The 23,194-nt window shown below is 42.0% G+C and overlaps 4 protein-coding genes across 10 annotated transcripts in view; 2 read left to right on the top strand and 2 right to left on the bottom strand.

The window, feature by feature from the left end:
* Positions 1-1,977: 1,977 nt before the first annotated feature.
* LOC146205201 (uncharacterized) lies at positions 1,978-9,120 on the top strand. The gene has a single exon (XM_084589905.1). The coding sequence runs from the start codon at positions 2,096-2,098 to the stop codon at positions 3,416-3,418; it is 1,323 nt and encodes a 440-aa protein (XP_084446031.1). The 5' UTR covers positions 1,978-2,095; the 3' UTR covers positions 3,419-9,120.
* A 4,378-nt stretch (positions 9,121-13,498) lies between these two features.
* Positions 13,499-22,343, bottom strand: Coq9 (ubiquinone biosynthesis protein COQ9, mitochondrial). Of its 3 annotated transcripts, none has more exons than XM_084589907.1 (8): positions 22,146-22,343; positions 19,812-19,982; positions 19,567-19,708; positions 19,374-19,464; positions 19,153-19,293; positions 18,930-19,085; positions 18,569-18,622; positions 13,499-13,735 (listed from the first exon to the last, which is right to left on the bottom strand). In XM_084589907.1, the coding sequence occupies exons 1-8, from the start codon at positions 22,225-22,227 to the stop codon at positions 13,712-13,714; spliced, it is 861 nt and encodes a 286-aa protein (XP_084446033.1). In that variant the 5' UTR covers positions 22,228-22,343; the 3' UTR covers positions 13,499-13,711. The 3 variants fall into 3 exon arrangements, with proteins under 3 accessions (XP_084446033.1, XP_084446032.1, XP_084446034.1); XM_084589906.1 differs by lacking the exon at positions 13,499-13,735 and adding an exon at positions 17,928-18,043; XM_084589908.1 differs by lacking the exon at positions 13,499-13,735 and adding an exon at positions 17,928-18,043 and having other exon boundaries at positions 19,189-19,293.
* Positions 19,992-22,139, bottom strand: LOC146205200 (glomulin-like). Its single transcript, XM_084589904.1, has one exon. The coding sequence runs from the start codon at positions 22,021-22,023 to the stop codon at positions 20,296-20,298; it is 1,728 nt and encodes a 575-aa protein (XP_084446030.1). The 5' UTR covers positions 22,024-22,139; the 3' UTR covers positions 19,992-20,295.
* A 175-nt stretch (positions 22,344-22,518) lies between the features above and the next one.
* LOC146205198 (F-actin-uncapping protein LRRC16A-like) overlaps positions 22,519-23,194 on the top strand; it is a 137,177-nt gene continuing 136,501 nt past the window's right edge. For all 5 annotated transcript variants that reach the window (XM_084589901.1, XM_084589903.1, XM_084589902.1 and 2 more), the window contains exon 1: positions 22,519-22,706. In XM_084589901.1, coding sequence (XP_084446027.1) covers positions 22,670-22,706 — 37 coding nt within the window. In that variant the 5' untranslated portion in view covers positions 22,519-22,669. The remainder of the gene's footprint in view (positions 22,707-23,194) is intronic.

Below are 23,194 nucleotides of genomic sequence, written 5' to 3'. Positions count from 1 at the left end.
TTCGAAACCAGTTCGCGCGTGCAAATATTCTGAAGCGTAAGCTTTGCTTGTGCGTAGAAATAGTTTGGTCTATGTCTGGAGAGTAGTTCAGCACTTTGCTAGCCGATTACTGCTAGAATTACCTGGCGAACAGCGCTGCACTGGCTTCCTTCTCCGTGGCCTGAACAGCGTGCGGCTACGCGGTGGGCGACTATAGCAACGTTGGACTGTATAGTGACTGATTAAATTAAATCAAAACGATAAATCACAATGTATAAGAAAAACTAATATATTGTGAACACTGTCCAACTTCCGGGCCTATTGTTAACGCATGCAAGGACGATGACATAAATGATATTGGAAGTGCGTTTTTCATATGACGACTATTTTGATGGGTACATTTCTGCTGCCCCAAGCACCTTCACTTTAAAGAACAATATTACCGGCAACTATACTGAACTAGAAATCATATTTCTAGCTCAATGTATATCAGCAAATTAAGTCATAGAATTTCACTGAATAAGAACTCAATCTTCTAGTTCTTTGTAACATTCGCCTATAGTGGGCGCGCTGCCTACTTGTTTTATCCTGCTCGATAAAAAGACGTCTGTTTAATATCGCACAGACGTAGTCATCATTCACAGGTTAATATGTACATGAAGGCTCGTAAGAATGCTTTTTTTTTGTTATGAGCGCAAATGCAATTGTGTTCTCCACGATATGTGTCCACGATCACTTGCAGCGCAGTATGCGCGATCTGCTGAGCATATTTTTAAATATATTGGGGAAATTTTTATTCAAATGCGTGTCATCTCATTCTGCTTATTTTTCATCCTCATAGTCAATTCCACTTTAGGACATTAAACTATTAATGTACCGTATATGCCACAGTTAAATATCTTGCTCAATCAGAGCTGGTTATACGTGGTTAATTCGTTCATTATGATCCTAATGACCTTCAAAAATAAAATTTAATACTCTGAGAAATAGCGCACTTTGTCTGGATCCTAATGATGTTCACTCGATTTCTAGGACCGTTGATGAAGTGCGCGTCACTCGTTGAAATTCGGGAAAGTGAAAACAGAGAAAAGCTACTTCGCAACTATTGGCCTGTTTCGGCAATATCGCGCTGGATCGACCGCTCAAGGTAACTGCAGTTGCCTAAATTGCAGCAGCTTTTGTGTCCTTTTTTTTCTGTACGAAAATATGTACGGGTAGTACAGCAGATGAATGGAACTCACAGCGCGGTTTCCTAGCTGCGTTCGATTAAGATCATACGCGCACAGAATATATGACGCGCCTAATTCTGCTTATGGCCTGGTAGTATATTACACCAAAACGTGAACGTGCTGCAAGCGTTTGTTATTGCGCTATTCGCCATGTGGCCAAAAAGCAATCACGACAATTAAGAGTTGCAAACGAACTGATCAAGTTTCAGTGCAGAAGTGCAACGCAAGTTAACTGCCAAGGCAATCTATCGCCGAAGGGTCTACAATTGTAGCGCTCAACTCCTCTTTCATTCGCTCTCATTTTTATCCGACCGCAAGAAACAAATGAGAACAGGTACCACTTTCTTTTTTGTGCCTTGGGGCACAACCAACCGCACCACACATTGCAAGAATATCGGGAATTATGCTCGAAAACGCAGCAAGCGCCGCGCATCTAATGCAGACGGCCCATGATTTTGCCTACAGCATGAAAGTCACTGCTGTCGCCAGCGCCGCCGCATCCCCACTGACGTCACGGGCTGACGCTTGTCACCCATCTACTGCATCGGGAGAGAGGAGCGCTGCGGTCGCATTGCGATCAACTTGCGCCGGACCGGCGATTGTTTTGTCCCACTTCGCACCGCGCAGTTTTCCAACTGTCTCTGGTATATCTCTGGTGAGAGCGCCGCAAGTAGTGTCGTGTAACCGTGCAAAATCCAGCCACAGCCGATATCGTAATTTCGGTGTCTTGTTATGTCTTTGGTGGGGGCATTTCTGTGGTGGGGGGGTAGCTGGTGGTGAGATGGGCGGGGGAGAGTTGACGCTGTTGAAGCAGGTAAGGCGGTGCTTTCGACTCCTGTTTCGTCGATGCGAATAACCAGGGCTTACGCAGTAGTACGATTTCAGAAATGCTGCTCCGTCGTAAATTTCCGTCAGTTAGTGGTACACGGGGACAGACTAGTGCAAATGGCGACATGGCGCAGGAGAAAACTGAGGGTAGTTTGGAAGACTGTCAACGCCTTCCGACGACAGGGAAGTCCAAGATTAAATCAAACTTCTTCAAATCGTTGCGTGAACACTGGCGCAAGAGAAAAACAAAATTTGGAATGCAGAGTGCAATGGAGAAATGTCCTGTAGCGCTTGAGTCGAGTAATCGGCTAAGAGATGTATCCATGTGTTGCCCTGGGTCTTCGTCGCTAGCTGCGCCCGATTTGCACCAAGATACGCGCAATGACGCCAACGACAATTACGTTCGTGCGCGCGTCGGTTCCAATGGCGAGAGTGCGTGCAGTAGCGTGGACGCCGAGTCTCAAGCACCTCGTCATGGCATGCCCGCATCATTAGTGTCTGCATCTGTACCTGAGGGGCAGCCAGACCCTGTCGGAAGCATCACCGAGCATTCCGATCACGGCCAACGTAGTTCAGAGCAACGCCGAGCGGCGTCCATTATACAGCTTCCAGCGACGAACAAGAACCGGTGTTTATCACATCCGACCAGTGGTTACTCCCACAGCTGCTCGAGTTCCGCTCACGAAGCTCAGTGGAAAGACGCTGGCCCACACGCAAACAACGCAACGCAGCCACTGGCAGCGGTTGGCGTTGGAGGCAGCGAAGCTTCCGCAGCTTCGCTACTTGCGGACGGGCCCCACGTTCCTGCGCGACCGGCTTTGCGAGGCGCCACCGCTTCTGTGTTTGCCCCAGGAACAGATGGTCGAGAAGACCTAAGGATCAGTAGTCTCAGTGAAGAATTGTTCAAGTTATCCAAACACGGCTGGTACTGGGGGCCGATTACACGAAGCGAAGCGGAAGAAAAGCTGGCTGATCAGCCTGATGGCGCCTTTCTGGTGCGCGACAGCTCCGACGACAGATACTTGCTGAGTCTTACGTTCAAATCCTATGGCAAAACTTTGCATACTAGAATTGAGCACTGTAATGGACTATTCAGCTTCTATGCTCAGTCTGGGCCAGAAGGTCGTGCCTGCATTGTTGATCTTATCCAAGAGTCAATGAACTACTCTCAGTCTGGTGTATTTTGCTACTCAAGGGGCAGGAGCCCCGGTGTTCCATCGTTCCCAGTGCGCCTCATCAAGCCTGTGTCACGGCTCACTCATGTTCGTTCTTTACAGTACCTTTGTCGCTTTGTGATCCGACAGTACACACGCTTTGACCACATTCAAAGACTTCCGCTTCCATCTCGTATAAAGGGCTATCTCGAAGAGGGGCACTACTGAAAGATAACATTTTTTTTATTACTGGTGCTCCAGTAGGTGGCATGTTGTGCTGTTAGGCACTTGTGAATTACTTGTATGTGACACTGGTTTTGTTAATCTTGCACTATAGTGTGACAGTGACTCAATTCACTGTAGTTGTATTTCAAAAGTCTATAGATGGTTCAAGAGCGCTGCTCAAAAAGTTTTTGTGTACATGCATACTGCCATTTACGGTGCACTGCATGAATGGTGTTTGTTGCACTAGATTATTGTTTAAAATGGATCCAAAGAGCAGGTGTCCTACTGTTGGGCTTAGTGTTTCTCCTTGAGCTACATCGTTGAGCAGGGCAGGTCGTTGCGGATTGGATCAGAGGGTTGTGCTTGGGCCGTATTGTGCTCCAGTCACATCACAAAAGCTCACAAACCTGTCGCAAACTGATCGACGAGCCACGTTTCTATTGGTCGGTTCTCACCAGCGGACCTGTCGACCAATAGGAGTAGGGGCTGCCTGACAGGTTTGTGACCGTTTTTGTGATGTGATAGGAGTGTAATTCGGTCCCTGGCCATGTGTATGTACAGTGATGTGCAAAGGTGGAGAGACCACGATGAATCGGCTGAGGCTAACTGCTTGGCAGTGTTTTTTGACAGTACAGCGGCTATTTTCGAGGTATGTGTGTAGAGCCCCTCCTGATATGCTTTCCTGCTCGCCTAAGGCGTGCCTTTATATATAAAAAAAAAAGAAAGCTGCTATAACAATTAGCCTAGCCTCTCCACTTTAGTGCATGACTGTATGCTGCCATATGTATGCGCACATGTAGCAACTGAACCCCATGCACTCAAAGATTTGTGTTGCAGAAATTTTAAGTGGACATGATTCATTTTAAAGTACAAGGACAATTTTCATAATGCGATACTTGCTCCGATTTCTGAAAGCCTCTTGCATATCCATTTGTAAAAATGACTTGTGTTCAGTTGATGGTTGTCATTTGTTGTGAACCAGCTTGTGTTAGTACTTCTTACAGCTTTTTTTATTTCGTGTGGACATAACCATTTTTCAGTGCTGTCATTGTGCCATACACATATTTATGGTCAAATATATTTTGTATGTTCTAAACTGAAATTTACTTACTTTCATTGCCTACCTGTGCAAATTATTTGTTCTTTGAAGCAGAAAGAAGCATGCACTGAGTTTTGTTTGAAAACTCTGGTAATTTTAGAAAGGGCTAGCTGCAAGATATAAAGTGCCTTGTTACAATTAAAGTTGTGGGCATTGTTCTCCCACAGGAAAATCTCGCGCAGCCTTTTTACTACCGTTTTGAGGTACACACATAGCTCTTCATAAGAACCTGCCATTAAATGTTCAGAATAACCACTAGCACATTTTATCGTTGCTTTTTGTCCATTATCTTCTGTGTGCAATGGATTAAAGGGGCCTCTAATGCCCCCCCCCCCCCCCCCCCCCCCCCATCATTTTTTTGGATGGGGGGTATGCGGCACATTATCAGATGAAGTTGCAGTATGCTGGGCTGAGTTAGCACTTGGAAACAGACTGAGAAATAGACTCTCTTTCATTTCTTGTGGGCTTTTCCATCTGCTGTATGCCATTAGGAAACAGCTCCAATGCAACGTTGGCATCACCACAGAGTGATATGTTTAAGGAACTCTTGTTTAACTTAATTGTTACCTTCATTATTGTTATGTGTGTGTGTGTGATGAATGCTGTGATGCAAGTTAGTTGGAACCTCAACAGTGCCTCTAGTACTGTCAGTGGTACCATTCTTCATTGCAGGCATTCTTTTATGTGTATTTCCGGCATGCCCTATGTCTGGCCAGTGTATCAGTTATAGTAGTCTACTTTCTATTGTAAGTCCTCAGTCTAATGCAGCTGTGGTAAAAATTAAATGCCTGTGTTGATTTGTCACATGAGCTCTTGGCATGGGGGTTTTTGCTGTTGGTGCAACATAGCCACAAAATGTTCCGTGAGAGAGAGCTAGAAGGAAGATTAGAAAGTGAAACTGCAGTGTTCTGTTTTGTGCAGCCTCTTAACGTTTTTGTTGTGAGAGCACATGCACAGCTCTTGCTCATATGAATGCTTACACATGCCTGATTGTTATTGGAGCAATTTATTACATTGCTGTTACACAGGAGTTGTCCACAGTGTTGATTGCTTCTTAAAGGGATGCAATTTTTTTGTTGCTCTCCATTGCTCCCAAGATGACCTGTACAATCAACTGCCTAACAATTCACACTGGTGCAGTCCCATTGACCAATAAGAGGGCATGCAAGATGTAGCTGCCAGTATCACATTGGTTCAGTGAGGAGGAGCAATGGTTTTAGAAAGTGGAAATATTTGTAATGCATCATATTTTTTGTGCTTTGTTTGAGTTTTCATATTTGGATGTAGGTATATTATGTGCTTATTGGTAAATTGCAGGCATCATGGGGAATTAGATAATGAGCGAGTTACAGTAGTGAAAACCTTGACTAGTTGGGTTGGCCTATTGCATGATGAAATGACCACAAACAGAACATACAAAACGGGCCAGTTCATACTCTCTTCTTGTTTCATTTCATTTGTTCTGATTTACATACTGTAATGTACATTTTTTGTGTTGACTTTACCCTAATGTTGGATTTTGTAGTTCTTAATTTGTCAACAAGTACAGCCCTTCTAATGCATTTGCTTTAGATATATCTCTTATCTGCTGTCATATAGCTTATGTGTGATACCATTAGCCATGTAGTTGCCTATTACAGTTTCTGCTTTTATGCAGAGCTTTTGCATTCTCTATTTTGTTGCGCACAGCAGCAACATTGGTCTTAAGCTCTTTTAATAGAACTAATTTTGTCCTAATCATGATTTTAAAATGTATGGTAAAACAAATATATCAGTGCATAATTGCTGCAATGAATTGAAATCGTTCATCACGAGCATACAACACACAAATTTATGGTGCTGGTAGCATTAAGCATAGTTTTTGTGCTAAAACATGACTTGGCATGTTCTTGGTTTTCTAGAAATGTTTTCTAGGTGGCCTGATTTACTCAAAATTGTCAGTTTTCTTTTTCTTTTTTTTCTTCAGTTTGTAAGCCTGTGCACTATTAAGACCACACCACACACACCTGTGCAATAGTCTAGTGCATCCGCCTAAAGTTGGAGGCATGGTTTACACTTCCTTTATATTTAACACAGGCTGCTTGCTGGTGGTTCAGCCATATTATTTTAAAATGTTTGTTTGTCCTTGGAATGGTGCGTCTGTCGATCAGTAGGACTTTAAATATTTGCATTTTTTTTTTTCAGTGTAGGATTATATAGTGTTTTGGAGCAACAGGCTTTAGCAGGAATATTGGTACAGGTTGCCAAATAGAACTGTAGTTGTATTACCATTCACTGCATAAAGCAAACAGTTGTATTTTTGTCTAAAGCTGTATAGTAGAATACAAGCAACATATTTAACTTGGTTGTGTCTATTTTTAAAATGTAAAGAATCGGCAAGTGGTAACAGTGGGCCAGGTCCTTGGGGTTCCTCTATTACTCCGTTGACCAATCACAACAGCAATCAAAAGCAGCTGTTTATTGACTTTACTTAACAACTCAGTGGCATCAAAATTCTTGAGTTTATTATCTTACAGCGGTGATGTGGTTATTTCGGCAGCATGCAGCCTGTTGGCATGCTCACAGCAGGCCACCTACTAGGCGTTTGGCTTAACCTCATCCTTTTGCCAGTACACTATGAATAGAATAACAGGTCATTACAATCAAATTACAGTTAATTCCTGCAATGGTTTCAGCAGCGAAGCGTGCCAGGCAAGGGCCACTGCTAGGCTAGTTAGGTTGGCCTTGCCACATTACGGAAGTGTGGTATTAAAAATGAGTGCAAGGGACCGAACCTTGCTGTTAAGCACAACTTGTGTCCACCTTGTTAAGCGGTTTCACAGCCTGCTGCTAGTACTTGCCCAAGGCAGCAGAGCCAACAACCAATCTCCACGCGTGAAAAGTGGCCATAGAGCCCGTTGTTCCACTTACAGGTGCATGGTGTGTCTTCAGCATTGAATGCTCTGCTGAATGTGAATTTAATAAATGCAAGCAGTAATTCTGTACTTGTTCTTGGGATTTGTAAGGGTCTGTTTCGACCGCTTGTTGTAGACAGTAGTTCAATATATCTGTGCTGAACTGTACTTCAATTGGGAAGTTGTAGTGTCAAAGGGAAGAACAAAAGATAATTTTTCTAACAGCACTGCTAGTGACACTGCTTTTCGCACTCTGAACAAAGGGTACAACAAACTGTCAATATGTCAATGACACGGGTGTATATTTTGAACACGCTACATCTGACGATGATCCTATGGTGTTTGTTAACTGCAACGATATAGTTGCTTTCATCACATCTGAATGCCTTTAGCTTTCTACACTTGTAAGATTACATGCGCAAGCAGCAACAGAAACATACCTTCCTGTTCATTGGGCCTTTTTATAGTTTGTTTGCTTCCCCCTAACATTTGAAGAAAGGTAGATTTTGGCTATTTATAGTTTGAAACAAATATAAAAAATGTGAATTAGATTCCGAGCTATGATGGTGATCTACCCTTGTACCAATTTGTGGGATTGGTTGTGGCTGGTGCATTTTGATAGAAATGGTATGTAGAATTGTTGGTACACTTTGTGCATATTAAAGGTACTCTGTTGTCTAAACTGATCTAGGGCCTGTTACTAGGGTATGCCTTGTTACCCAGATGCAGCTTTGGCTTGCAAAATATTCTTGATTTAAATACTGCTGGGTGCACTTCAAGTGTTGCAAGTGCTGGAAATTAAACCTTTATTGTGTTAAATTTTGTATAATGTACACTTTTTACTTGCATGAAGTGTTATTGTGAAAACAGTTGCACTGTTAAGCTGGGGTGGAGCTTGTTTCTCTGCAAGACCTGATTTCTGGCATTGGACAGATTGGAAACAAGCCATTTTCCTGAACTTTCAACCATTGCAAAATTTGGCCTACTGTAAATATTGCAATGGTGTGCTGTCCTTAATGCGCCATGTTAAACTGTGTCCAGTAGAGGCAGTTGCACTGTAATGCTGAAAAAAAATATAGCACTAAAATACAGCCCGTCAAACCTGGAGATGTAAGCATGGCTCATGCATGGAATGGTCCTAAACTGTCCTGTGTGCAATGTTATGTGCTTTATTGTGATAAAAACAATAGTCAGTGCTTGAACTATTGTGCCATGTGCATATTTAAATGTTGAAGTGATCATTTCATGAATGCATAGCCACGGACTCCTGCTGCTGTTTTCTAGTGTATCAGCCTGAACTTTGGCGTGTGCACAAGAAATGAATGACCAAGCTTGATTCTTCATAGATATACAAACTTTATAATGATTTGTATAGGTTTGTGCACGTATGTGGAGTAGTGACACTTATTAACCATGTCAGCTGTTTGTCACCTTAAGAAACTGTTGGAAAAATTTTGTTTATGGCTTTTTGATTTAGCAATGTATTGATTTGCAAAATGGTAATTGGAATATCATTTGCCATGCGAAGCAGACTAAATAGGCCATTGTTGAAACCCTGCTTGCCTCTTTATGTTAAACTGGATTGAACTCTACCAGAAGCAAGATTTCTTTTTTTTTTAGAAACTCAAATGTGGAAATGTAAATAGCCTTTTTGGAATATTTTTGTTGCAATACTAGGAACATGGTCATTGCAATAAAGGTTCAGGACATTATTCTTTGTTTCAGTCTTTCAGCATTTCAGTGGATTTTGCAACTATGCATAGCAGGTTCATCTCAAGAAAAAATTGTGCGATGTCATTTTACAAAATTTCATCAAACATACTTGTTGCAGGATAGCCCATGCCGCGGTCACTACCATAGACTCAAGTTGTGAGGGCAACACTGGGGTTTCAAATTTTAGTGCCAGTTGCAAAGTGTCAACTTTTCTGCCAGAACCCACAAAATAATGCTGACTGCAATAATTTGTTACTTGGAAACAGCTAATTTGCACACAATAAAAAATCATTTTTGAGCACTTTCTATCTTAGGTAGAGTGCAATTTTCCCACAGCTTGAAGGCACTACAGTAGACTAGCAGGGAAGATGAAAGGCTGAGTAACAGGATGGCACAGACAAGTGCAGCACGTATCTGTGTTGTCCTGTCCATCTTTTCTTTCCCCTTCACGCTGTAATTCATCATGAGCTGAACCAACTCTCGAACTTTCAGTATTGCTTAACCTACAGTAGGCAGAGGCACAAATTATTACTGCTCCAGAGATGTAGTGCCACATGTTATATGGTTGGTTTCATTGTGGAATGTGTTGCCGAAGTGCAGAAAGAATAAAAAGTTCCTTGATATGGTGTTTTTAAAGCAATGTTTGCATTACTTTGCAAGGCAAGGCCTGCTTTATCTGCCTGCACGTAGCAACCTCTTCCTTTTCCTTACCATAAATGAGTAATGGAAGTATTCAAGCAGTTTGAGAAACATTTTTCCAAAGGCTTAGCCTATTCGCAAAGGATATGTCTCATTGCATTGCTGTTGGAGAAGCTGGGGTAAATCAAAGAAGTGTGTGCTTATGTGGCTGACATTATGTTCCAGTATTCACGGCAGTAGAATGAATAATAGTGTATTATGAGTGCCTCCTCTTGTTTGGTTTTTGAATCACAGTCAAAATATGTTTAACCAATGAAACTGAAATTGGAAAGATAATTATTGGACGTGCAGTGGACCATCGCAAGTACTATCAATTCCTTGTATATTTGCGAGCACTGAAAAATGCTCCTTTTATTACTTGGGAGTGCATTTGAACAGTGCGTAATACATATTTAATAATGAGGGAAAGCAAAGGAATTCAAGCCATCAAAAGCAGAAATGCAATGCTAACCGAGAAATATACATGCCTTACTTTTCACATGCAGTTGTGTCCAACAGACTTGAATGGAATAATTTGCCTGGTTATATTGTTTTACTGTGTTTCATCTGTACATTCTCTGTGTGATGCTAATATGCTCAGTGGTCTGCTGTGTTTATAGTGCGGGTCAGTGCCCTAGAAAGATGCACCTTCTTGGAGCTTACTCAACACTGATTGACTTCTTCGTTCGAGGACATTTTTTGCAGTCATTATTTTGTGTGCTGTGTGCATACTACCACAGGTCAGGCAGTGGTCAGGCAGTGAAACTGAAATTGGAAAGATAATTAGTGGACGTGCAGTGGACCATCGCAAGTGCTGTAAATTCCTTGTATATTTGCGAGCGCTGAAAAATGCTCCTTTTATTACTTGGGAGTGCATTTGAACAGTGCGTAATACATATTTAATAATGAGGGAAAGCAAAGGAATTCAAGCCATCAAGCAGGTGTGTCAGGCAGTGGTGGCTAGAGCCTTGTGTGAATGTACGCTGGGTTCTTGTACAAATGCTTGCTGTAAAAAGCTGTTTGCAGAATTGGGTGGCTTCTGCGTCTGTGCTACCTAACACTCTATAAAATGAATGCTAAAATAGCTGAAGAAACATAAATGGTTCCGTGCTCTTTGTATTAACTGTTTCCAACCTCCAACTCTTTTAGTAGGAATACCCTATTGCTACATGCATAGCAAAGTAACAAGGCCTATTGTTGTGAAGTGGTAAATTTACTAGTTCCCTTCATTTTTATTAGTACATGCCTTGGCTTGAAATAAAACTTGACTCTCAATCACTGCTCTAGCTTGAACACCACAGCTTCTCAGGGTACAAGACATGTTTTGACAGATTTACGATGATGCATCACACATTAATTGAGCAGCATTAAAGGTAAATGTAATTGCAATTTAATATGCAAGATATATGAACCAGCTGCTCTCCTGAACAGCATTGAGCTTTAGCTTTCTTGAGTTTAAAAGATACAACCCACTTACTCTGAAAAAAGAATGTAAAAGATTTGCAAGGCAAATGAGAAAAACGGAAGTATATGATGACTAGTGATCGTAACTACTGCTGATCATAACATGTTAAGTTTGGCAGTACTTCCTCATTTGCCATAAGACCCCACCAGAGTGGCACAGTGGTTACACCGCTCGACTACTGTTCCCAAAGATGCGGGATCGAATCCCGGCCTCAGCAGCCGCTTTTCGATGCAGGCGAAAAGCTAGGCGCCCGTGTACTGTGCGATGTCAGTGCACATTAAAAATCTCCAGGTGGTTGAAATTTCCACAGTCCTTCATTACGGCGTCTCTCATAGCCCGAGTGCTTTGGGACGTTAAACCCCACAACCAAACCATCATTTGCCATAAGAGCACACAGCCTAGTTCCTATCAATGTATGTGAATGTTCACCGTCTTGTGCTTGTCCATAGCTTTGAGTGCTTTGTTTAGAGCAAGGAAGACATATTTATACAAGCATTTGTACAAAAACCCAGTGTACGTTCACGCCACAAACAGTGCCTCCATAAAATGACCTCGAACAGAGAATTACATCAGTGCTGAGTAATCTCCAAGAAGGTTCATCTGTCAAGGGCACTGACCCGCACTATAAACAAAGCGGACCATTTAGTAGATTAGCATCACACAGAGAATATACAGTAAAACAATGCAAGCATGCAAATTACACTACTTGTGGTTTCTGTTGATGCTCAACAACTTCCTCATTAAAACGTTCATATCTATATCTAGGAAGGTGCAGAAGTAGGTTCATTATTCACAAAAATTATGCAATCTAATTCCTCCCAATGTGATTACTCTTAATAATGCTAAGAGGAATTGCATTACTCCAGCTCACATTGTGCAGCTACCAAAAATACCACTGAAATTTTATTTCAGCAAAAGTGATGTTTAAAAAAAAAATTATGCCTTTTTAAAAACCCCTTGGCTTATGATACTTGAGGCAATGTGCATAGCCCACCATGTAAGAAAAACAGGAGATGAACCAACAACAAAATAGCTGAAATGCTTCAGAGATATTGGCTACTCATAGGTGAATACTCCAAATGCCCAACATATTTTGGTAGTGTTATCCTGCGATATGCAGGACAAAGAGTATGACAAAGTGGTACTAGCAACTGAATATTTATTGAACTGAAACACCTCTTCAGCTTTCACAAATCAAGTGTATATATGCACTGAATAACAACCTTGAGCTGAGGGTGAAATTGCGTATAAAAATAAAAAGCCTTATCTAGCCTTGTGGTATTGCGATGCACATGTATGCCTGATGTATTAAACCAGTGGCAGTGTTTTAGCAAATGTTCAGCTGCTAGTACTGTTTTGTGGTGTCTCCTTCCTTCATCTCACAGGGTTTTTCTTTGGACCTAATATACTCTTTGGAAGAAATGAATTGAGCGTGGTATAACTATTGGTTATGTGTAAAGTAATTAGATTCGAAAAATGAAACAAATGAATTGAGAGCCGAGATGAAGATTGTGAGGAAAGATGGAGGTTGTTAGTCACAATGCCTCTTTTTTAAGAGTTACGATGCAAAACTTTTGGCATTAGTCATCAAAGAAAAAAAAACTGACACCTTCTGTAAGTAAGAATTTCGAGCCAAACCATACAGACATCATACTTAAATGGGCCATGAGAAGATGAGAAAATGCACACAGGCAATCGTATTTCATCACTCGTCTCAGCAACACAAAAATTTTTAACCTACAGTCACTAACACTGAAGGTGTCGACAATCAGAAATGATATCCCTCCTCTTCCCCCTTCAGCTGAACACAGGTCAATGTGTAAGAAAAACAAAGGCAACAGGTTGCAACGACGCCAGACTGCCTCGTCCCTCCAGCGTCATTTGGGTGTACCCAGATGGCCTAGTCAATGTCAATGAGCAGAGTCATCTAAAAATGCACGGTGAGGTATGGTCTTAATTGGTAGTGCACTATTGTATTTTCAAAAATTTTTCAATTATAGGGTTCACGCAGAGCTTTTAAATGTGACTGGATTAGTCAAACATCTTACAAATTTATTGCATTAAAATGACCATAAATTTCTTCAGGGTCCTTTTAATGAATTCATCTTTTTTTTTTTGGTACAGTAAAACGGCAACAGGCGTTCTACCAACCTTGTTTTGTGCAGCAACTTGACAGAGTGCATAATGCCTTTGTCTGTTGGTTGAAGGTAGGGTGTGGAGTTTGGAGCGAAAAATAACTGGTGGCTTGGAGCACGAGAATTTTAGTGCTTCAAGAAGCATCGTTAACAAAGAGAAAGACATCAGGATTGTGAGCTTTCATCTTGTAATTAAATTTTAACAGCGACGAGTTAAAAATCCTGGATGTCATTCATGTATTTTGATTTGCTTCTTAGGTGACAGTAATGCGATTCCAGTGGCTGAAACAGGGGGGCGTTTTGACTTCCCAATCAAGGAGAAGCACTCCTCAGTTCCTGAAATATACAACAAAAAGGACACTGATATGGAACAGGATTTAGCTAAGGGAATCTGAAGTGCATCATGTACGAGTTGGCACGCTTCAGCTGCATTGCATAAGCACACCTGGGTTGTGTCTCTTCTACAATTATACATGCTCCATTACAAGAATAGTCAGCGGCATTTATTGTTTGCAATCCTCGCAAAATGGTCATAAAAGTCCCATCAAGCAGCCATATGATGCACACAGCAAGCTGAGAATCCACAATGCATTACTTTGCATTGCTAGATGCCGCCATGTAGACCCAGCCACGACCGAGGCCATCGCCACTTCAGACAACCCTACAAGTCGTTCGATATTCATATCAAAATTGTGATGCTATCATACCTCATAAAACAGTCCCGCTGGTGCCATAGTATTCCTCATTGCATACAGGATAGATCTGCTAGTCAAGTTGGAGGATAGCTCATGACATGGATTCAAACCAACAACATTTATTTCCAATGGTATGACTTGAAACAGAGGCTTTGGCGATTACGACACCCAGATGCCCTATGAAGTATGGCAGTGCATGTCGAATACACAAGCATGCACATGAAATAGAATACCAGCGGAAAAAATTTTAATACAAATCGAAAATCTCATTTGAAAACATTTGACTTGCAGGGCTACAATGCTTTCGCATTCATACACATAAACATTACTGTCTTTGCTGAACTTTTTTCATTATTACTCTGCATTACCAAAGACTACTTCATGTTCAAAAAAATTTGTTGTGGTTTAGCTCTGGTTAACCCTAGTTGAAGTGCGAAAGCAACTGCGGAAGCTCCTTTAGCCTGCTACATTATTCCTCTACATGCTTGTGTGTAGTAGGAATAACGAGAATGCAAACGGTTCTGGCAGGCTGATTCTGATATCACCCTCCCGTATGAAAGGAGCGACCAGAGTTGGCAGCTCCTGCCTGTGGCGTAGGGGTAACGCGAATTCAAACTTCATGGCAGGCTGATTTTTTTATGAGGGACCACAGACACGGCACACAGCGACGGGTAGTAAGACCTGGCGTAGTATTGCTTTTGCAATATTGTAGAACACATTTTTACATCTTACACAAATTGCGTTTGAAGAAGACGTGGTTCTGATCTCACAATAAATGCCTTTTTACAAACGCACAAGGCCACATATCAGAGAACCAGTGGAAAAATTATTTTCTCTGCTACTTAGTGTTCTGGCACAACAGTGGAATGGAATGCAAATGCAATGAAATAAAGCCAAACACAAGAATGAAGAAAACAATGCATTACTTAATCCAATTCTAGAGAATGGCAATGCATAATTTCTGTACCTAGATCCAGTCTTTGGCTTCAAATATACACCGGTCATCCAAAATTAGATTTTGTCAATTTTCGTAGTGAGAGCTACATTGATCACAGTTTCGCCGTTTCGTGTACCTCCAACAGGTGCAGTTCTGCGCATGAACAAGGAGCCGAGTGACGTCACAGCACGCCTCACCGCTGCTCCGACTGCTTCGCCAGCTGTGCACATGTGCGAGGAGCCGAGTGACATCAGCACGGCACGCGCTACTGCGCATGCGTAAGGAGGTTGCGTCACTGTATAAATGAAGGGTGATACAGCCGTGGGGTATAGCCGCTTGCCACAGGAAGGAGAGTCGGGCCGCTGCCGAGCGATGCTGGAGAATCTCAACTCGTCTGACCCAGAAGTTGCGGCCTGGCGGCTGGCCGCTGAGAACAGGAAGAATGAATGGCTCAAGGCCAAGCGAGAGGCGGAGATGCTAGAGCGAAGAGAGGAGCGCTTGGCCAAGAGATGGCGTCAGGATGCAGAGCGGCGTGCCCTGACCTTGCTGGAAGGCGATGCGGCGATGGAAGACGACGTGAAGGCCGCCATGTAACCGATCATGTGATTAGACTGGGTGAAACCTGTACCTCTCGTTACGTATATCCTGGCATTGCTGAGCTAAGCCACTGCCAATTTTTTATAACAAATGATGGTTTGGTTTGTGAGGTTGAACGTCCCAAAGTGACTCAGGTTACGAGAGATGCCGCAGTGGAGGGATCCGGAAATTTTTATCACCTGGGATTCTTTAATGTGCACTGATATTGCACTGCGCATGGATGCCTTGCTTTTCGCCTCCATCGAAAAGCGGCCGTCGTGGCCAAGATTCGATCCCGCATCCTTGGGCACAGAAGTCGAGCGCCTCAACCACTGCACCACCACAGTGGGGTAAAACGATTAGTAGTACAAGAAAGTTTTCACATGGAAATTACAAGGCCAGGTTGGCACAAAATTACAGGTTAACACTGATCAACATTCACTTTAATACCTTAAAGACCCTCATCAGAGGTCTTTAGGAATGGGACACATAGAAGTCAATATTGACAACAAAGGAAGTACAGGATAATGATACCCTAACTAAAATGAATTGAGCTTTCTAGTTACTGCAGTTAGTGTACATGTTTATATTGTTTGAGCCAGTTATGTGCATAGACTATATTTAATAGAATTCTAACAGGCGCACGTTCCAGGATATTTGCCTCTGAAGTTGCAATTCACTCTGCTTGTTTCACGCAAGCAACATGGCAGATGTCTTACAATCTGTGTGAGGATAATGCATGGAGCACGAAAATGACTGCTACGTAAACTGCTAGCATCACATCCTCAATTAAGAAATATACTATTACAATATTTTACCATTTTATCACAATTAGCATATTGTGAAAGATTTGGTTTAGTGTAGTATAAGGTTTAACATTCCAAAACAACTCAGGCTATGAGAGACGCTGCAGTGAAGGGCTCCAGGAATTTTGACCACTTGGGGTTCTTTAACGTGCACCAATATCGCACAGTGCATGGATGCCTTGCTTTTTGCTTGGGTTCACCAGTCATATGCCGTAACTATCAAGCAGTAGGACATATTTTGAAAGGTAAAGTATTTTGGTACATGAACAAACATTTTGTCGGAAAACATGCACTGATCTAGAAAATGGTGCGACTTCCAGCAATACCCTCCTATGTGACTTGAAGCATGTGTGACCTACCCAAAAGTATGCCAATATAATATGCAGCCCTTGCCAAAGAAACTTGATTAGAAAGATGCACTCTACTTGGTTAGCAGAGTGCATTTAAAGCTTGATCATTAGTACCCATTCATTGATTATTCAGTATAAACCAACGTTACCTTAGCATAAGGGCAAACATTAATCTGGTACACTGGTTAATAACATTACCTACAATCATTGTTAACAGAGCGTAATAGACGTGATGAAAAAAGAGGCACACACACGGCACACGGATACGTCAACTGCGTCTATTACGCTGTGTTAATAATGATCGACTACCAACTTGCCCAAGCTTCCACATTAATTTCAAATCCCCACTCACAGCCTACCAGTCTACCTTCAGGAATCTTTTTGAACACACAACTAAAAGTACAAACTACGCCAAACCCAAGACCATTATTATACACACAGCTACTCTTTACACCAACACGAAATCATGCATTCTAAAGTATTATACATAGTAGGATATAACTTAAAAAAGAACAATAGTTGGTAACAAAGGAACAAAGGCCATGGTCAGTGGTGTCCTGTGTTACTCCATAAACCAATCGTAACAGCAAACAATTAAATCAACATTTTCATGTCTCACAATATGAAACAAGGCAGCAGCATCAAAACTCTTACACTCACAACTTTACAGGGATCCATGTTTTGTTTAGGCAACAAGAAAAACTTTAACAGCAGACTGCTTTTTGCTACAGAGGAATTTTGTGCACCAATCAGAGCAGAGACGAGCTGTATATCAGACTACAGTGATGCTGTTACCAGAGAGTTTGTTGCTCTCTGCAACCCCCCCCTCCCCCCCCCCCCATACCACTAATATAAAATACTTTGTTTTACCATTTTTTTTTCCTATTTTAAAAAGCAGTGTATTAGTTGTTCACCACTGAAGATAGGACTTAATGGCAGGTTGCTGTTTCTCCAAAATTATACTCTTCCATGGGTGCGGAACGAGCTCCAGTATATATAAACAATATATGATGGAATTTTATGCAAAGGGCTCTCTACTGATCTTTTAGCGCCCAGCGGTCCCATTTTTACACTTCGCATCAACTAAAATGCAGCATCCACTTCTGGACTATGATCCTGTAATATTCCGTATGACAGTGAGAGCAATGATACAATAGTCGTGGCAATGATCATGATGTACACTAAGGTTGTTCAGATTTATTTCCTTTAAAGATAAGTCGTAAACATCACAAATTTAAAATTCTTTGTCACCATGTATTAATGCCCAGAACATTCTTTAGCTGTAGGGAAAAAAAGGCAAGAGAAAACATTATCAGAACATGACAAGACAAATCCCACCATGCTACGAGTAGGAACACGTGAAGTCAATTTCATTACATTATGTAATTTCATTACAGCCAAAACAGTTTTGCAAAAATTGGCCTTTACTAACAAGCATTAAAGCACCAAAAAATTCCGAGCTCAAAAGTTTGGGTAGAAACTGTCCACATTGGTGCACAAAATAGTTGTAAGTCCAATCTACATTGATACAAAAGCATTGTCAAATGGTGCTGGCTTGTGGACAGTTTAAAGACTAGAGGAAAAGGCATAAGCTAGCAAATGCAGCATGCTCTCCATTATTTGCAATTTTAGTACTTCACTGCACTAAGAATGTGATGCTATAGCTGAGCCCTTTTTTTAACTTCATGCCATTTGTGCACAATATGCACTTTAAAACAAGGCTTACTGAATAGGTCTCCCACAGCTGATCTGCGTGCTTACCACTATTCACTCCATTGTGTAAATGCTCTTGGATGAAAACTTACCGTAGAGAAACCCAGTTCTGCTACATCTTTTGCCATGCCAGTAGCTTGTTTCACCTAGCATTTATGAAAACGCAACAGATTTAGTGTTTTCATCAGACTATGTACACACATGCAAAAGCTATTAGCATTCACAAAAGTGCAGCCACATGGCTACACAGTTGTGTTCCTACACGCCTGTCAACCATGGTTTAAGAATATGGTAGGAAGGCAACTATATTCTGTATGTTACCTCAATTAACCCAGGTTGCTCTTACCTTTCTTAGTGCTGCAGAGATTGTGAAATGGAGTATATATATTCAAATAAAACCATTTGTGCTATTAAATAAGTTTAGAAGTCTGTGCCACACAAATCTGCACACACCTGTTCCACACAGCTTGTAAAAGCAGCAAGTTCTTTGATACGCCTGTTGAGAAACTCCCGAGTTTGAGCATGGTCGACAGATTTATCTTGCAGATATACAAGCTCAGAACTCTGGTAGAGTGTAGCTAATACAGCTCTTTTCGAGTACCAACTCATCTGCAAGAAAGCAAATTGGAAAAGCAGTAAGAGCCAATATGTCTCGACTTTCTCTGCTACAACCTACATGCCACAAGGCACCTTGCACGCTTGGAATGCTTACATCAATTGACATGTCCCCTGCATGGTACCAAATGACATCCAGCAGGTCTCCCAGGTTGGACACTGCAACTGGGACATTCTGAGGCAAAGCTAAGATGCCAAGTGCCTGTTGCAATGTGCAAAAAGTGCAGGTACCTTTACCATTTGAAAAATCTTGATAAAACCAATTAAAGAAACTATATGCACCTGGACCCATGTGTTCTTATACGGCTCTAGAAGTGAAAGTCTTTTCCAAACAGCATCTTCGATGAATGCAGACTTTCCTTTAGTTAAAGCTCTGTACACACACACACACACACACACACACAAAAAGAAAAAAAGAGATACAACATTAAGGCAAAGGAAAATGATAAGGGTAAGATCAGAAATTGTATCTAACCTGCGGTCACTTTTTTGGGCATTACTAGCAAGTTGGTGTTCCAATTCATCATTTGAAGATAGGTAGAAATATGTAATCAAATCAAGGCTCCCACCCGGAAAAAGACCATGTGAAACACTGGAGAGCCCCAAGGAGCTGGCACCTTGAACAAAGGAATGTTTTGTGCATTCAATGAAAGCCAACTTTCCATCTGCACAATTTTGCAAAATGACAGCAAAGGCAGCATTTTTAACCTCTTATCTTACCAGCTGCAATGCTCTTCAATGTCCAGCCGTGTTGAGGAATGAACTCAAGAGCAGACCTGAGAATGCTGTTTTTGATATCACCAGCCTGCCCAGAAACCAAATCACTGATGCTGTCCTTTTGTTCTTGCCCACCTAATGTAGTATCTTTTGTAGCACATTTGAAGTGGTCAGCTGCCAAGAAAAAGGATGCAAAGGAAAGCAGTCTAGAAACATTTTCGGTATATTTAAGGAAAAAAAAAAAAGGCCATGAAACATGAACACAAACAGTAGATGCAACCTTAGCATAACTTGGTACATTTAACATCATAATCACAAATGTAGAATTTTTTGCCAATTATTGCAATACTGTTATGTAAACAATATTGAAGTCAAAATTAGTTCTAAAATATACCACTGCACAAAAGATAACAGCCAACAGTGAGCACAACCATTCTTTAGTCATAACCAAATGGTCCCTTTGAGTCAACAGCAGAAGAAAACATATTTACTGTAGTAACTGATTTACACAATGACTGAGAGTATCAACTGCAAGGACTAGCACACTTTCTACAAGGTCTAGCCTAGTCAGTGCAGTTTTAAGAACTTCAGCTTCTTGTTCTGGAGGTAAACTTGGAAACAAACTATCTTTGGGGTTCTTGCCACACTTGACCTCTTCTTTGCTGTGCTCCAGTTCGGCTTCGTAATGAATTCTTGTTTGATCCAATAATTTTTTCACCTGGCCTGTGTAGCTCGTTGCAATTTCACACACAGACTGGCTTGCCTTAGCACATATCTGTCTTTGGTGTGGCATCACAAAAGCAGAGTAGCGCAGAAGGTTGAGCACTGCCAACACTGAGTCACTGTCATCAAGAATGTCCACTCCATTCTGTGAAGAAAAGTTCGACACAATAATCTTGAGGAAGTCGACAAAATTGATTCCGAAGAAGGTATCTTGAAAGTTTGTTTTTAAAGTGGCATGCATGTCCTTGCGGTAGAGGTCTATTAATAAGCCACGTAACCCAGTGTGTTTTTCCACTTGCAGCATTCGGCAGTATAGGATGTATCTTGCCTCATATTTGAAGCACTTGATGTAGTCAAGTAAAGCATGCAGAGCTGTCTTCCGAGCTTTACTTGAATCACTGTAGATCATTACTTTGCCCAAGCAGCGCCAAAGTGACATCAAGTTGCTGTTATCCAAGTCCAAGCAACAGAACTCTCCACAGTTGAGACGAGACACCATATTGGCACATAGTGCAACTCCTTTAACAACAACATTTCCTGAACTGTGCGATAACAGAACCATGATATTTTGTAAGTTATGTTCAAATACATATCGACTTGCATAAACACAAGGCACGCTGTCCTGCTCAAGATTTTCCACAAATATCAACCAGGCTAAGACTGCCCGACAGATAGGAGACACGGGTTCTGGGAGGTCCTCAGTGTCCCTTGATTTTTCCTTACATTGTCGTCTCTCCTCTCTTGAAATACATAACTTAATCAAATCAGTAGTACGGCTGCTTATGTGGCTTACAAGGCTTTCAGCTGAAAGTTGAGCAAAATTTGGAAATGCGTCAGGTCGCTTCTGGAGATCCAAAACAGCGACCTCACCAAGAAACAGCATCAGGTATCTCAAGAACAGCTCGTTTTCTGTACGAGGGTACTCGACCAACTGCGATTTTTTTTGAAGATCACCGTCACGTGCAACTTCAGAGAAAAATTCGGCCATAGCATTCAAGCAGCAGCTAAAATCCTCATTCTCTAGCGTTTTAGTACCGACATCGTCAGAAGCCTGCTCCCCAGAATTTTTGGCAAGGGCGGCCGACAGCTGTTTTAAATGACTATACAGCGATTCTAATATCATATTCAAAAACTTCAGCTTGTTCCCTAAAGGACTCTGTAGCAATTTTTGAAGACATTGGAGAACCGCATGGAATCCCGCGTTGGATTTAACCAACTGGAGGTGCTCTAGTAAAGAAATGAGAACCTCCTTAGGCTTGCCGCGAGACCCTATCAGTTCAAGCAGTTCTTTACATAGACGTACGTTCTCGTCACATTTTGCGTCGATCTCCTTTTCTATTGCAGACAGAACGGGCAAAACGAGGTCCCATCCATGAGCGAACATGACGTCAGGTGCAGCATCGGATAGGAAACCTTTCGCTTCATTATACTTCCGCCAGTTTAGGAACTCCACTGCTCGCGCAGTGATATCACTACATTCCGTTTCGTCCATACTTTCAACACTTTTTGTTCAAGTGAATGCTGAAGTGGTCTCTTCAGGAAGTGATGAACTGCGCTATCAAAAACGGCGTACTTGCTGGCACCACGCAAGCAACGCAGCTATCGCTTACTAACCTCGCAAGCCTCTGCGCCAAACGACGGCAGGTTTTGCAGCAGATCTTTTGAGTACCACCTTCAGAGCCTGCAACGCAGCCATAACACGCGCAAACCGAGCCCTCGAATTCCGAGCTTCGGTCCTTCGGTACCTCGGTTAACTCGGTCACGAATCTCCTCGGCGCCTTGACTATTCTACCGCCGCCGTCGCGCACCGAAACGGTGACGCAAAAATGCTGAAAGGCACAGATATAACGCAGGCAGATATAAAACGTCATGAGTTACTATTTTTATTCATATTAATTATTAATATTACTTGCATTCATGCCTGTACTTAAAATATTTAAGTACAAAAAGTTTAAACGGCAGCAAAAAAATGCTGTCCCGCAGTCGGTGCTGATCCCAGAAGTGGGAATGGCAGAGTAAGGTTGTGGCCGGGAATTTTTTTAAGTAAATATTTGTCTTGTGGTTATGCTGTTGCGATTGAACCAAGGTAGCGCGGTTTTATGGATACATCTGATGACAGAAAACTCTGAAGAGGAATAATGTCCACGAAGAACGCTATTACGAAGGAATTGAGCGGTAGGTGTTCTCTTCCGAAGGCATCGGTGATTAGCTACCTGTCAGTTGCAAGCTGGGTGTCGTATATATACTTGCTTTCCTTTTTCTCGAATAATTTGTAATCGGTCGCCTCTTACGAATACCGTAAGCAACTGCAGGCCTTTAGCAACTACGGCAAACTTGCTGGACCAGCGCGCTGAGTCTGCTCATTTTATTATTTTTTAATCGCCAGCAGCTCATCTTGTACCTTTGCCGTTGCGTAGTCTTGCGCTCGGAGTAAACTCTTCATTTCATGTAATGTACGACTGTGAATAATTTTTAGTTAGTTTATAGCGTAACTATTCACGCTTGACGTTCTCCGATTGGACGTTTACTGAGCGCCGACGTTCTGTCCGCACATCCGAGGGGCCCTCCCTCCATCGTCTGGTGACACGCTTTACGAGGCATCGCAGCTCTGGCGTTGCGCTTGTCGACGCAACTGATATCTCAGGCCATCTATCGAAACAATG

The sequence above is a fragment of the Amblyomma maculatum genome, chromosome 1 (genome assembly GCF_055883805.1).
Source record: "Amblyomma maculatum isolate TAMU_Amacu chromosome 1, ASM5588380v1, whole genome shotgun sequence".
In the NCBI taxonomy this organism is placed as follows: domain Eukaryota; kingdom Metazoa; phylum Arthropoda; class Arachnida; order Ixodida; family Ixodidae; genus Amblyomma; species Amblyomma maculatum.
The sequence above is the reverse complement of the archived record's forward strand: the minus strand, read 5'-3'. Positions and strand labels throughout refer to the sequence as shown.

Excerpts from the sequence above, each read along its gene's own strand:
- LOC146205201 (XM_084589905.1), top strand. The coding sequence starts at position 2,096 with ATGCTGCTCCGTCGTAAATTTCCGTCAGTTAGTGGTACACGGGGACAG.
- LOC146205200 (XM_084589904.1), bottom strand. The coding sequence starts at position 22,023 with ATGGACGAAACGGAATGTAGTGATATCACTGCGCGAGCAGTGGAGTTC.
- Coq9 (XM_084589906.1), bottom strand. The coding sequence starts at position 22,227 with ATGGCTGCGTTGCAGGCTCTGAAGGTGGTACTCAAAAGATCTGCTGCA. Across the intron at positions 18,623-18,929 it reads TTACAAGCTGTGTGGAACAG|GTGAAACAAGCTACTGGCAT; the intron begins GTGTGTGCAGAT and ends CATAAATGCTAG. Across the intron at positions 18,044-18,568 it reads CAGAACTGGGTTTCTCTACG|CTAAAGAATGTTCTGGGCAT; the intron begins GTAAGTTTTCAT and ends TTTTCCCTACAG.